Source organism: Misgurnus anguillicaudatus, chromosome 23 (assembly GCF_027580225.2).
Source record: "Misgurnus anguillicaudatus chromosome 23, ASM2758022v2, whole genome shotgun sequence".
In the NCBI taxonomy this organism is placed as follows: domain Eukaryota; kingdom Metazoa; phylum Chordata; class Actinopteri; order Cypriniformes; family Cobitidae; genus Misgurnus; species Misgurnus anguillicaudatus.
In genome coordinates this window covers 7,305,605-7,320,777 of record NC_073359.2, presented here as the reverse complement: position 1 = coordinate 7,320,777, position 15,173 = coordinate 7,305,605, and the positions used below count along the sequence as shown (strand labels likewise).

General features: G+C 36.4%; 1 protein-coding gene across 1 annotated transcript; it reads left to right on the top strand.

Annotated features, from left to right (window-relative positions):
• Positions 1-1,440: 1,440 nt before the first annotated feature.
• Positions 1,441-14,820, top strand: LOC129453424 (calpain-2 catalytic subunit). The gene is made up of 21 exons (XM_055217668.2): positions 1,441-1,753; positions 5,266-5,335; positions 5,892-6,010; positions 6,114-6,247; positions 6,380-6,548; positions 7,971-8,054; positions 8,666-8,751; positions 8,836-8,910; positions 10,220-10,380; positions 10,457-10,626; positions 10,781-10,792; positions 10,906-11,117; positions 11,382-11,418; positions 12,595-12,660; positions 12,771-12,828; positions 12,908-12,972; positions 13,171-13,239; positions 13,463-13,541; positions 13,659-13,775; positions 14,518-14,576; positions 14,672-14,820. Exons 1-21 carry the CDS (start codon positions 1,517-1,519, stop codon positions 14,693-14,695), a joined length of 2,103 nt encoding a protein of 700 aa, XP_055073643.2. The 5' UTR covers positions 1,441-1,516; the 3' UTR covers positions 14,696-14,820.
• The last annotated feature ends 353 nt before the right edge of the window (positions 14,821-15,173 follow it).

Here is a 15,173-nt window from a genome sequence, read left to right as displayed (position 1 = left end):
ACCAAGATATTACGCACAGCTATTTCATGTACTACGGCTTTTGATCAGTAACTCCTTACATGCATTTGAAAAGGCAACATTTGTCAAACATAATCATTATACATAATCTTTATTATCATGAAAATACCTGAAAAGGGTTGAAGAACGGCAATATAAATATATCCTTAAGACATTTCCTGGAGCTGCGTGTCTGTGATTCTTCGTCTGCAGCGCGTATTGAGTTTTTGCACGAGAGCGCCCTCTGGCTTTTGGATGTAGCGGCATTTCACAGTATTTCATTGAGAAGCATAGCAAGCATCATTGGCCAATATATAGCTACACCCCTAATTTGGATCAGTGTCTCCGTCTACCAACCACACCTTTTTCATGCATCTGATGGAAAACAAACCATTTCTCTTATTAGGTTGCTTTGTATTTTGCACCTGTTCATGTTTACATTTCTTTTTTACTTTAAATGCAAAATACACTTGTTATGAATGCACTTTATTTTTCCAAACTATTTGTGTTGATTTGTTATATAACAAATGATTTACATCATTATTCACACAGTTTTTGTAATAACCAGTTTTTCCAGACCCATGAAAATGATGAGAATTCAGATTTGGACCTTTGAATGTAAACTTTGAGAACCCCTGATATAGAGCACATTCGAGCACATAACAATTTATTAACCAGGTAAACAACACAATAATTCAAAATTCAATTCAACCAATATACCATATAAATCAATCGTGAGAAATATTTATAATACAAGATAATACAAATCCAACTTAAAACAAAATAATGCATTGATCAGTCATACAAAACCGTAATGGTACGAAATTAGAGGGTTTGAAAATGTCACCTGGAGATGATCGTGCGGGAGATCTGTTTACAGATGCCCAGAACCCTCTAACACCTTAGCCTTATCAAATGGTTTATGTTTGTTTATTGTTGTAGACTGCTGTGTCTTTGATATCTGTGGGTCAGGGGGCAATTTGAGAGAGATACCTGGGTGGAGTTTATTTCCAGTTGCCTAATTTCTATATGTTTATATTGGATTTTCCCACACCTAAAGGAATGAGACCGGCTGCACTGAGACCACCAAAAGGACACCAAATCTCTAGACCAACATGTGAGAAGGTAGGGGGGGGGGTTGCAAGCAAAGAAACACATGTGATCATTCTTGCTGATGTGTGCTTCCTCTGTGTTCTTGTCTTTGAGGTAGATATGAGCTTGATGAGATCTTTTTAGATGTTGTCTCTTGCCAGAATGCAATGTCTTTGATAAAATTTTTCTCTCTGGATTCAACCATGTGCTTCACAGAATTATATTCATGTGTATTACGTGGTCATTTGATGCTAAGCCATTGTGAAACCAGGCAACACCTACCCCCATAAGCTCTTCACCTGCACACAGGTGAGCATGACCCCGCCCTCTCACTTTAAAACCAACATAGGTCTCAAATAACCACTCATACACTAAACAGGACTTTAAAGCTCACTGTGAGTGTGAACACGTTTGATGAATAGGCAGAATGAGCAGCATTGCAAAGTTTCTTTCTAAAAGACAGGATAGAGAAGATGGTGTTGGGACAAATGAGAAAGCGATACCATTTAATAAGCAGGACTACGAGAGTCTGAAGCGTGAATGTTTGGAGAAGAAAGCATTGTTCTATGATCCGACCTTTTCTGCGGTTCCTGACTCTCTGGGATACAATGAACTCGGACGATTTTCCTCAAAGACCAAAGGAGTGGAGTGGAAAAGACCAAAGGTGTAGTATCTTCTTGTAGTTTTGGTGGTCCTTACTAGTAAAAAATACTAAAAGCCAAATCTTTCCTTTAAATCTATTGCTGGAGGGGAAGTTAAGTGTTTAGGGAAGGGCTAAAGAATAGAAAATGTCATATATTATGGAGACAATGGAAGTCTAGCTTAGTTCTCATAGGCACACCTGTGTTTATGTCTGTATGTATCACCTTTTATCTGCACAAGTCAAGCATACAGGTAGGTAAATATTAGAGACTATTCTTCTCTATAGCGGACTGCCTGGAATAAAGGCGTGTTTCACCTTCATCCCTTTGTTTTAATATAAAATTCAGCAAAAATGTGTAATTGATTTATATTTGCGTTTGAAAAAACATCTATTGAGATGTATTTGACATCCTTATGTACTGTAAAGCATTTAATAGACGCATTAAAAACACAGCAAGGTTTACTCTTGCCTTCTGGAGAAAAAAAATGTAATTCGAAAATGTAAATTATTCTATATAACAAAATCAGATGCAATATAAAAATGTTTTGTCATGTAACGATAAATGTGCTGCATATACAAACATCTAAATGAATGGGTTTTGTTCAAGTTATATATGTGTGTGCATATAATACTTGGCAACCGACAGCCACTCAGGTTTCCTGAGGTAAGATGTCTGAGTGTCTGTTGATAGTTATAACAGGTTTGGCTGATTATTTTTCATTGTCATATAAATAAGACTGTTTGAACCGTTTGGCCAATTAAAATACAATAACCACAGCATTAAAATCGTTATATAATTGCAGGCATATTTGGTGTCCAAAGTAATTTTTTTAGCTTTTATAATATATATTATATATCTGATAATGATAATATATCTTCTCTCTCTCTCTCATCTCAACAGGAAATTATATTTTCAACCATACAAGACAATTTTAAATACAAATATTTACAAATATAAACATTCAGTGGTAGGCCAAAATGAATTGTGATTAATCGCATACAAAATAAAAGTGAGCTTTGCATAATATATGTGGGTGTGTTGTGTGTGTAATTATTATGTATATTTAAACACACAAACCTACATGTTAACATTTTAGAAATATTATATATATATACATAACAGATTATAGATCCTACCTGCGTGAATCCTTATCAAAACAGATATTTGTAAAACTTTAATTTTGTGTAGATGTCTATATATCCGGTTCGCGCACTCGCGCGTCTGTGTGCACGCGCTTCAGATGTCAGTCATTCAGCGTGAGGTGATCGCTTTTGAGTCGCTTTTAATAACTCTTTAACATTAATCAGGTACCGAACTTTATCTCCCTTAATGACTCTTTTAACATCAAGCAAGTCCTGCAGTCTATAGTCATGCATAAGAGCGAAACCAAAATGAATTAAGATGCATCTTTGTATTAGATTAAGCATTAGGAGGACGGGAACGTTACACCTTAGACGTATAAATAAAGTTTCAGATGTCCAACGAGCATTTAGACCATTGGATTTGCTAGACGATTTGGTTAATGTTCTTATTTCTTTGAAAACCTTTGAATCATTTAGACAGGATCCCATTTGTCTGCGTCTCTGTTATTTCAACTATGGGCTGGACCAAGGGTCAAACAAAATTTTCGCGTTGCGTAAATCGCCGTTAATGAAATTAGTGGGGTTAAAATGAATTTGCGTTAACGCGTTATTAACGCGTTAATTTTGACAGCCCTAATATATATATATATATATATACAGTACAGGCCAAAAGTTTGGACACACGTGACTAAAATGTTAACTATGATTTAAAAAATCTTTTAATCTGAAGGTGTATGGTTAAATGCATGAAATTACATTTGTAGAAAAAACTATACCTGTGCCAAACAGATTAATTTCTGTTATAGACGGTTTCATCGGACGCACGTGATAAGCGTCTGGATCTGAACTTTACTTCTGGTTTCATTTTTTTTTAATGGTCTGACTAGTTGCCAAACTGATCTCTTGAACAAATACCTCGTCGAAAATAACAAATGTTTTGGTTTCTTAGGTAATCCATGTGTTGTTTTTTTGCTTGTTATATAAATAAACTACGTTTAAAGTACTTTGTGGTTATTTATTATTAGCGGAGTCTACCGGAAGTTACGTGCAGACCGCGACAGCCGCTTGTTTATGTTGTTACTGCTGAAACCGTCTATGACTTGCACTGAATATTAAAGAAAAATCTGTCAATAAGAGCCCAGATTAAATGTGAAGTCCTTCAATATTCTTTAAAATTCATTCTAAAGTTAAAATTCAAGAGGCTTCTTGATAAAATGAAACGAGTATGGTTTTGCATAAAATATAACAGAATTTTGATTTATTTTGGATGCTTTCAGTCACCAACATAATTCCCACAGTTGCATTTGTGTTTTGCCATAGTTTGGACGAGTTTATTAATATTCTGTTATGTGGAAAAATATATAAATAAAGAACGAATGAGTGTGTCCAAACTTTTGGCCTGTACTATATATATTGTGACTGCTCATCTGTGGAGCGCAAATTTAAAATATGCGTTCGAAGTGTCATGTGTGTTGCTTGCGTCTTCAAAATATGTGTTTGTTGCGTCATGTGAACAATGTGCATCACGTGTTTTGTCAAAATAAGTGCCTGCTGCACACGCATCAAAACCGTTTATGATAAAAGAGACGCTCACGTTCACAAAATTCTCGCAAGACACTCCCTTAAAAATTTCTAATTACGCATGAGATTATGTGAGTATCTGGCAAACGCGAGCGTCTTTTTTATGATAAACCCTTTAGATGCGTCTGCAGCAGGCACTTATTTTGACAAGACACGTGATGCACAGAGGATCTCTCACCGTGCAGAACACATAATTTGAAATGAAAAACCACACACATGATGGGCTACATACATGTTGTGACGAACTTCGGATCGACAAAATCGAAAAAAGTCACCGGCTGCCACTAAAATGTTACATTCTTACATGAATGTGTGTGTGTTTTGTATATACATAATAATAATAATAACACACAGCACACACACATATATATTATACAAAAGCTCATTTTTTATGCGATTAATCTCTGTCCACAACACAAAATATTATATTTTTAAGGTTTGTAACATCTCGTGATCCATGACAATGAGTACCACATTTTTAAAATAATTTGATATTTTTTATCGAATTATTATTGTTATTATACTATTATAACTTAAATACCTATATTATTATTTGTTTATTATTTGCTTATTATCATTGCTTTATAATAATAATTTTTTGTCTTTGTTTTTGTTGTGTTTAGTCGTTTGTTTTGCACTTCTTATAATAAATAAACAAATAGATAAAATAAACCGATTTGAAAAAGCTGAAAACATGATTTTGGACACCTATATACCTGCTATTATATAATCATCCGTATCCTGTAGAAACGAACACATATCTGTATGACTAATCTTTTGTGTATTCTGTTTGCTAAAAGCAAATATAACATTGCTGTTCATGTGTAACAATAAGCATAGATGTAACTGTGCTTTAATCTGTTTTGAAGGAGCTGTGTTCAGACCCTCAGTTTATTGTGGATGGTGCCAAGCGGACTGACATCTGCCAAGGGGCTTTAGGTGAATTGATGTAACATGTTATAGTTGAACACTGAATTATTTATGAATCCCCTAACGTGGTGATTAATAGAGATTATGTTGTTTTTAACAGGTAGGGTGTCAGGCTATTTTAGCCAGGATATTTACTACAATATCTGATTTGCCATTCAGTTATGATAAAAATCATGTAGCTATCCGTTGATGTTACACTGGTGTGTCTTTATTTATGTTGACTTTCATATTACTGCACTCCACCCTAAACTCACACAGACTCATATTAGTGGACATTGCTTCATGCACCGTGACCACAAATACAATCTCTATATTTGAAATAGTGACATCATTGCAGTATACGGTGGTGTGATCTAGTGCTTACAGACAGTATATTTTGGCAACTTAAAGGTGATAGGTTTAAACAAGGTTTTTTTCATCGCAAAATCAATTTAAGCCCATGTTGATGCTTAAGCAACAGGCTAAGCCTACTGTAGGTTCCTCCCTGTGTGCACTGTAAGCGAGTTTGCATAAAAGCATCAGCTAAATAAAGAATAACCAAATCTACCTCATGATCTCTGTGCAGGTGACTGTTGGCTACTGGCAGCCATTGCCTCTTTGACTCTAGATAACAACATTTTGGAGCGTGTTGTCCCGCCTGGCCAGAGCTTTGGGGACGATTACGCCGGCATCTTTCACTTTCAGGTCAGATTCAGTGGGGTCTAAATGTCTGATTGTACGACTGTGGTTCAAAACACGTCAGACAAAAAAGTGGTCCGACTGATGCCGATCTATCTACTTTCTTTAGTTCTGGCAGTATGGTGAATGGGTGGATGTTGTCATTGATGACCGTCTGCCTACCAGAGACGGAAAGCTGTTGTTTGTTCATTCGGCAGAGGGTACGGAGTTCTGGAGCGCCCTGCTGGAGAAGGCCTATGCAAAGTGAGTGTGTAGTTTAACTGGTAGACCATGACATTGACAATGGCAAAGTCATGGGTTTGACTGTGTCAATTTACACAGTGCTGTTTGTTTTGGTGAATGCACAAAAATATAACTCCTGCTATGTTTTAAAAGGGTCACCGGCTCATATGAAGCTTTGACAGGTGGTAACACCATTGAGGGTTTTGAGGACTTTACGGGAGGTATTGCTGAGAGCTATGAATTGAGTAAAGCCCCTCCATATCTGTTTAAGATCATTCAGAAAGCACTTGGGTTGGGCTCCCTGCTTGGGTGCTCCATTGATGTGAGTATACTTCACTTCTACTTACTGTATGTTAATTGGGCCAAAATGTAAAGGCAATGACAACATAACATACACTGACCTTTTTTGTTTGTTCATTAAAACTTGTTTTGCACATACAGTAGTTTAAGCATACTTTGGCTCTGGTTTACTATAATTTGCTTGTGCAATCTGAAAAATTGCATGCGAGTGTGTTGTCGGAGATTTGCTAAAAATAGCTGCGCAAATAACTCAAAACATGTGCAAATAGCTGGGAGACGCCCATATTTAAATGAAGGTTTAAGTATTTTCTGGGTTTTACTAAATACCAGCAGTCAGTTTTGATTTTAATATAAAAAAGTAGTTCAGCCAAATCTGAAAATTGTCTCATAAATTACTCACCCTCATGCCATCCCAAATGCATGTTTTTCCTTTTTTATATTTTTAAAAGCTTGATTTCCTTTGACGTGTAAGTGTGTATTAGTACATGTTAACGATATGCAAAAGGTACAAACCCCAAAGTAAAGGATGACGCGAGTTGTCGTCTCAAATGTAAATCTCTTTTCTTGGACTACAACAAACACACGGATTGTAGGCAACAGTTTACTTCCTGGGATTGGTGATGTAGTAAAGACCGACATTATCATAATTCCTCCCGCTTTGACTGTTAGCATTGCATTGTGACCGAATCTCTCAAACATGGTAAGTAGCGTCACATTTACGTCAGTTACATCAGAGGTATTCAAGCCAATCACAACATACAGATTAGCTGGCCAATCAGGCCAGAGTTTTGTACAACATCAGTGTGTTTCAGAAAGATATCTGGAGCTACAAAAATACACTGAAAAAAAATGATTCATTGAATTTAATCAATTTTTTAAGGTAAGTGGTTGCAATAAATGTATTTAAGCTACATTTAAACAAAAACGATTAGTAAAGTAAAATAAAATATAAAACTTTTGTTTAAATGTAGCTTAAATAAACTTGATTGCAACCACTTACCTTAAAAAAATGTATTAAATTCAATGAATAATTTTTTTTTCAGTGTATGTATATGGAAAATAATGTGTTTTTTTACCATAAACCACACGAACGCATTGTATTACACAAAAATACACAAAATAACATTGTTTTTAGCAATGAAATAGGTGCCCTTTAAAATAATAGGAATGACTCTATTGGGTGCATTGAAGAAACACATTTGTGAGAGAAAACGATAAATATTTTAAACTTATTTCGTTTATTAATGTAAACAGATCAGGACAGGTAAATTAAAATATAGCTGCCATCAGTAAAAAAAAAATCTCATTGGCTCTTTCCTTCTTGTGTCATATGTTTGTTGTGTCACGAGAATTATGGGATCATTTTTCAATTTCCTTTTAACTACTCTTTCAAATCAGAACAATGGTGTTGCCTACCTTCCCTAAACTAGTATCTTTCTACTAGATAACCAGTGCGTATGAAACAGAGGCAGTGACCAGCCTGAAGCTGGTGAAAGGACACGCGTACTCCCTCACTGGCGCAGAAGAGGTAAGACACGATGTGACTTTTTCCATGTTTGGGTGTTATAATTGGGTCCCCAGTGCTTTTATCAACCTAGAAAATGTGATTAAGATCAACCCAGTAACTTAGTTTTGGTTAATCATTCTCCACAAGCATGTGAAAAAAGCAGCCCAATCTCCTGAAGATGCGTATAAATAGCACGAAGTGTAAAACATGTGCAATACATACGCCAAATTCCACTTTGGCGTGCATATGATACGCCAGTCCTTCCCATTCACTTAAATGGTGTATCTTTTTTTGTCGTTTTATTTATTGAATTCTCAATTTTTTGCTATTTTTTACCATTTTCGCTTGGGTTTAGGATTAGAACAACTTTTTGTTATATAAAAATGACTTCCAAACCCCAACTCTAACCCCAACTCCAAGCGACCATGGCTTAAATATGGATAAAAACATGGAGAAACCTGTATATTAAATAACCTCATTAAGCAAATCTAACCCTAAACCCAAGCGAAAATGGTTTAAAAACCAAAGATTTATTTGACATCTTAAAAAAGCTTTGTGAAATGTCTCCTTTAAACTTACTAAAATGCTTTAATAACAGAAATAACTCGAAGGACTGTCGCTTTTAAATTCAGGTTCACTACATGGGGAGTCCAGTGCAGTTGGTTCGTGTAAGGAACCCGTGGGGTCAGGTGGAGTGGACGGGCGCGTGGAGTGATAAGTGAGTTTATTCCCGACGCATTATTTTTGTCATGGTCTAATCTCACCTGACAGCTCTGTAACGTTACATAAATATTTTCTTCAGCTCCAGGGAATGGGATAATGTCCTTCCAGAGGAGAAAGCGAAACTGGATTATTCAGCTGAGGATGGAGAGTTCTGGTAAGAAAGCTTGAACTTTTACTACTTTTAACAAAAAATCAGTCTGTTGCCGTTTCTTATTTCGAAGGCTGCAGCCTCCGGAGTTCGCATTTCTTCAAGGCTGCATACGTCATCAAGTCTTTTTTCAGAATATAAACAATTATAAAGTTGAGTATTATTCTTAGTTAAAGGAATATTCCATTTTCTTAAAAGAAAAATCCTGATAATTTACTCACCTGTCTTTCTTTGTTTAGTCCAGTAGAAATTGTGTTTTTTGAGGAAAACATTGCAGGATTTTTCTCATTTTAATGGACTTTAATAGACACCAACAATTAATACTTAACTCAACACTTAACAGTTTTTTTCAACGGAGTTTCAAAGGACTATAAACAATCCCAAACGAGGCATAAGGGTCTTATCTAGCAAAACGATTGTTATTTTTGACAATAAAAGTAATAAATATACACTTTTAAAGCACAACTTTTCGTTTAGGTCAGGTCCAGCGCGACCTAACGTAAATGCGTAGTGACGTAGGGAGGTCAGTCACGTGTTACATATAACGCACATTTGCGGACCATTGTAAACAATAAACTGACACAACGGGAGCTAGGGAACGAATTGAGACACACGGAAAGACATTAATTAGTATCATTCCACATACAACAACGTCGGAACGGTCTGGGGGCGGAGTTTCGCGTTCGTCCTCTGTGACCTCTTGACGTGATGACGTATTGCGTCGGGTCACGCTAGCGCATGACGACCGGATCTAAACGAGAAGTTGTGCTTTAAAAGTGTATATTTGTTATTTTTATTGTCAAAAATAACAATCGTTTTGCCCCTTATGCCTCGTTTGGAATTGTTTATAGTCCTTTGAAACTCCGTTGAAAAAAACTGTTAAGTGTTGAGTTAAGTATTAATTGTTGCTGTCTATTAAAGTCCATTAAAATGAGAAAAATCCTGCAATGTTTTCCTCAAAAAACATAATTTCTTCTCGACTGAACAAAGAAAGACAGGTGAGTAAATTATCTGGATTTTTCTTTTAAGAAAATGGAATATGCCTTTAATCGTAAATTGTTGTAACATGCTTATGACTTGCGAATGTATAATGCTCAATTAACGTAAATAAACCAGGCTTGGTGACGTTGGTTTCTTCAAAGATTCGATTCGTTGTAGTGAATCGTTTCGCTCAGACGCTTCAATTAAATGAATCGACTCGAAAACGATTCACTCGTTTAAAACTTCCAGCATGCGCTTATCGTACTCTATTGACATACCGAACTATTGCAGATTTAATTTACTTAATATTTCCCGCTCTTTCACCTCCTTTCAGGATGGCATATTCAGACTTTGTGCAGAATTTCTCAAGGCTGGAGATTTGTAATCTGACTCCAGACACTTTGACCAGTGACGGGGTGGGTCACTGGAGTTACTGCCAGTTTGACGGCAACTGGAGAGTGGGGTCCACCGCAGGAGGATGCAGAAACAATAGAGGTATCTTAAACCAATCAAAAGATCACATCACAACATAAATGTGTGTTTTCTAAGTCTTCTCACTTTCTCTCTCCAGCTACATTCTGCTCAAACCCTCAGTTTGTGATCAAGCTTGAGGATGTTGATGATGACCCTCATGATGGAGAAGATGGTTGCACTTTTTTGGTGGGATTGATGCAGAAAGATGGGCGCAAAGATAAACGTCTTGGAAAAGACCTGAATACGATTGGCTTTGCCATCTATGAGGTAACCCAACACTGGTTACATGCAGATATAAACAATTAAACTAGTTTTACTGCCAATACAACAGCTAATCTTTTACTTGTTATTATACATCTGAATTTTTGGAGTTTGAGTTTTAATATTACTAAAATAATGTCTCTTTGTATGTCTGTTGCAGGTTCCAGATGAGGTGTGTAGAGATTTTCTTAAATGTTTTCTTTGAATGTTTGTGGACCACCTAATCCATCTTAATATCTTCTCTATCACATTTAGTATATTTGTGTTTGTTGAATGTTTTTGCAGTTAAAGGGTCGCAGTAATGTTCATCTCGGCCCCGATGTGCTGCTTCGTACAAAACCGATTGCAGACAGCAGCACCTTCATCAACCTGCGAGAATTAAGCGAGCGCTTTAAGTTGCCTCCTGGAGAATACGTCATCATCCCCTCCACTTTTGAGCCCCATCGCAAGGGAAGTTTCATACTGCGTGTGTTTACGGAGAAAGAGGTGGCCGCCAGGTTTGTCTATAACGTGTTTAGGACGGCTGATATTTCTTTTATTTTAAGGAGTGCTGGTGTAGTTTTACATTTTCACCACATAGTGGTACTCTTCTTCCATTTCACTGAGGGCAATAATAAACCATATACACACATCAGCATTAAACCTTTTAATAATAGCTAACCTTTTACATTAACTTGGACTCAAAAGCCAGCCCCACATTGTAATTGTTACCCTTAAGAAACAAATGAATGATGGATAAATTTCTGTCTTTTTCTGTGTAGTCCAATGGATGAAGATATCACTGCAAACTTGAAAAAGGTAAATAAATCTGTCAATTACAAATTGCATGCATTACAACAGTGTATTGTAATATTCTTTTACTGAGGCTGCATGATATATACACTCACCTAAAGGATTATTAGGAACACCTGTTCAATTTCTCATTAATGCAATTTTCGAATCAACCAATCATATGGCAGTTGATTCAATGCATTTAGGGGTGTGATCCTGGTCAAGACCATCTCCTGAACTCCAAACTGAATGTCAGAATGGGAAAGAAAGGTGATTTAAGCAATTTTGAGTAGTGGCATGCTTGTTGGTGCTAGACGAGCCAGTCTGAGTATTTCACAATCTGCTCAGTTACTGGGATTTTCACGCACAATCATTTCTAGGGTTTACAAAGAATGGTGTGAAATGGGAGAAACATCCAGTATGCGGCAGTCCTGTGGGCGATAATGCCTTGTTGATGCTAGAGGTCAGAGGAGAATGAGACGACTGATTCAAGCTGATAGAAGAGCAACTTTAAATGAAATAACCACTCGTTACAACCGAGGTATGCAGCAAAGCATTTGTGAAGCCACAACACGCACAACCTTGAGGATGGGCTACAACAGCAGAAGACCCCACCGGATACCACTCATCTCCACTACAAATAGGAAAAAGAGGCTACAATTTGCACAAGCTCACCAAATTGGACAGTTGAAGACTGGAAAAATGTTGCCTGGTCTGATAAATCTCGATTTCTGTTGAGACATTCAGATTGTAGAGTCAGAATTTGGCGTAAACCGAGAACATGGATCCATTATGCCTTCTTACAACTGTGCAGGCTGGTGGTGGTGGTGTAATGGTGTGGGGGATGTTTTCTTGGCACACTTTAGGCCTCTTAGTGCCAATTGGGCATCGTTTAAATGCCATGGCCTACCTGAGCATTGTTTCTGACCTTTATGATCACCATGTACACATCCTCTGATGGCTACTTTCAGCAGGATAATGCACCATGTCACAAAGCTCGAATCATTTGCACACTTGCGTTATTTTAATAATTTCAATATATCTTGCTGCCCTAGCATGTACATGCAAAATTATTTTATACTACACACTTACATATATAAATTTACATACGTGTAATCTATAGTATGTCTTTCTGTCATTTTTAATCTAACATACAACATCATCAGATAACATTTGCACATGATTTCTCTTTATTTTTTTCAGTATTATATATCTGAGAGTGATGTGGACCCACAATTTAAACGCCTGTTTATGCAGGTCGCTGGAAATGTGAGTCGAACGACTGTCTAGTCTTTTATTATTTTTATTTTATTTTATTTAGGATGTACAGTTTTGATCACAGTAATGTTGAGGTGTAATTTTGTATCGTTTCTATTCAGGACTCAGAGGTGTCTGTCTCAGAGCTACAGAAGATATTGAACCACATTGTGTCTAAAAGTAAGAAAGTTCACTTTTAAGACTAACTTAAGGATTGTTGGTTATTCACACAGTAAGATTTTGTATTGTTTTTACACAGGAAGTGATGTAAAGACTGATGGTTTCAGTGTGGAAACGTGTGGTCAAATGATCAGTCTGCTAGATGTATCCTTTCCTCACTGGATCATATGAACAAATTATACATGGATTACTAGACTGTACATTGGTTGTGAAATGCTATAAAATAACTTTTATCCAAATAGTTACATCTAGTGTAATGTCATCATAAGCACACAGCATCAGAATGCAGTATTAGTCACATGACTATCAAAACACTGTCATGACCCTTGACCCTCAGTCCAGAAAGATGGCAGTGGCAAACTTGGTCTGGTGGAGTTTCACACACTGTGGATAAAGATCCAGAAATATTTGGTATATCACACCAAATAACTAATAAAGTTATTTCGTTCGGTTCTGTGATGATGGCAACATGGATTCAATGAAATTTAGTTTTCACTACTTGAATTATACAAGTTGAAGATATTAAAAATAAGCAAAGAAATCCCACGAATAAGCAAAATCTGTGCAGAAAAGCTATGAAAACGTTTTATTGTGTTTGGTGATGTAAATACTAAACTCTATTTTCTCTCACCAGGAAATTTTTAAAAGACGTGACGGAGACAGGTCAGGCACTTTGAGTTCCCTCGAGATGAGAGATGCAATAAAAGAAGCAGGTAATTGTCATTTCAACTAGTTTTATATGGTATCCCTATGGGATGATTTTTTTTCTTTGATGTGTTATGAAAATGAAAATTCATAATAAAATCTGAATCTGTGCGTTTTCTCCAAAGGGTTCCAGGTGAACGGTGAAATACATCAGGTGATAGTCTCACGTTATGCCGACCAGGAATATGCCATTGACTTTGATAGCTTTGCGGGCTGCCTGATCCGTTTGGAGATGCTCTTCAGTAAGTTCTAATGTGGATTTAAAGGAACGCGCCCACATTTTGGGAATTTGGCTTGTTCATCATGTCCCCCAGAGTTGGATAAGTCCATACATACCTTTCTCATCTCTGTGCGTGCTGTGGCTCTGTCTGGCGCGGCCCCCGCTAGCTTAGCTTAGCACAAAGTCTGGAAGTGAATGGCTCCAGCTAGCAAACTGCTCCCAGGTGACAGAATAACGCCAACATTTTCCTATTTATGTGTTGTGATGTGTATAGTCACACCGTCTACAAATAACAAGGTCATATGAGACACAGCTATCTTTTAACAGTATACATACTGGGAACTATATTCCGCCCACGTAGCAGTGCTTCGCCTTCTGAGAATATAGTTCCCAGTATGTATACTGTTAAAAGATAGCTGTGTCTCATATGACCTTGTTATTTGTACACGGTGTGACTATACAAACCACAACACATAAATAGGAAAGAAAATCGTTATTTTGTCACTTATTGGGAGCAGTTTGCTAGCTGGAGCCATTCACTTCCAGTCTTTGTGCTAAGCTAAGCTAGTGAGATGAGAAAGGTATGTATGGACTTATCTAACTCTGGGGGATATGGCGAATAAGCTAAATTACCAAAATGTAGGCGTGTTCCTTTAACAGAAGAGATGATCTCCTGTTCCATTAACTATCAGATCCAGTTTAATCTCATCTGTCAAATTAGCAGAAATAGTTAGTTTACCTGATTTTTTTTATTATCTACGCAGAGATGTTTAAATTGTTCGATAAGAAGAACACAGGGAAAATCGAGCTGGATATCCTGCAGGTGAAGTGCAAATGTTACTGCAGATTTTGCATTGAGTTTGTGTAATATCAGTGTATCATTACAGATCATGTATTTGTGTTTGCTCTGTGTTATAGTGGCTTTGCTTGGCCCTCAACTGAAAAACAGAAAATTTCCCTGAGAAAATTCCCTGGCTGGTCGAGTTGGAATTGTCTTAAATGCATTATGTTTATGGTGTAGATCAGATGGAAATGAAATAAAGCTGTGTTGCATTATTCATACAGTATATAGCCAAATTTTGTCTGTATGATTTTGTATACTTAACACATGTATACGTTTATTTTACATTTATGCATTTTATTTAAAGAGGCTTACAAGGTTTACAAGTATTCCTAAGTATTATAATCCAAAAATGTATAGAACATATTAGCTTTATATGATAATTATTTATATTTAAATATATTAATAATTAAATAATAATAATTAATATTAATATAATTTAATACATATTAAATTATTTAGCAAATATTTTAGCTTTGAGTAATACAACTAATAATTTAATAATTATTAAATTATCCTACTGAAAAATACAGCTAAGACCAGCATGCTTGTGAGCTGGTTTTAGCTGGTCTAGTAGCA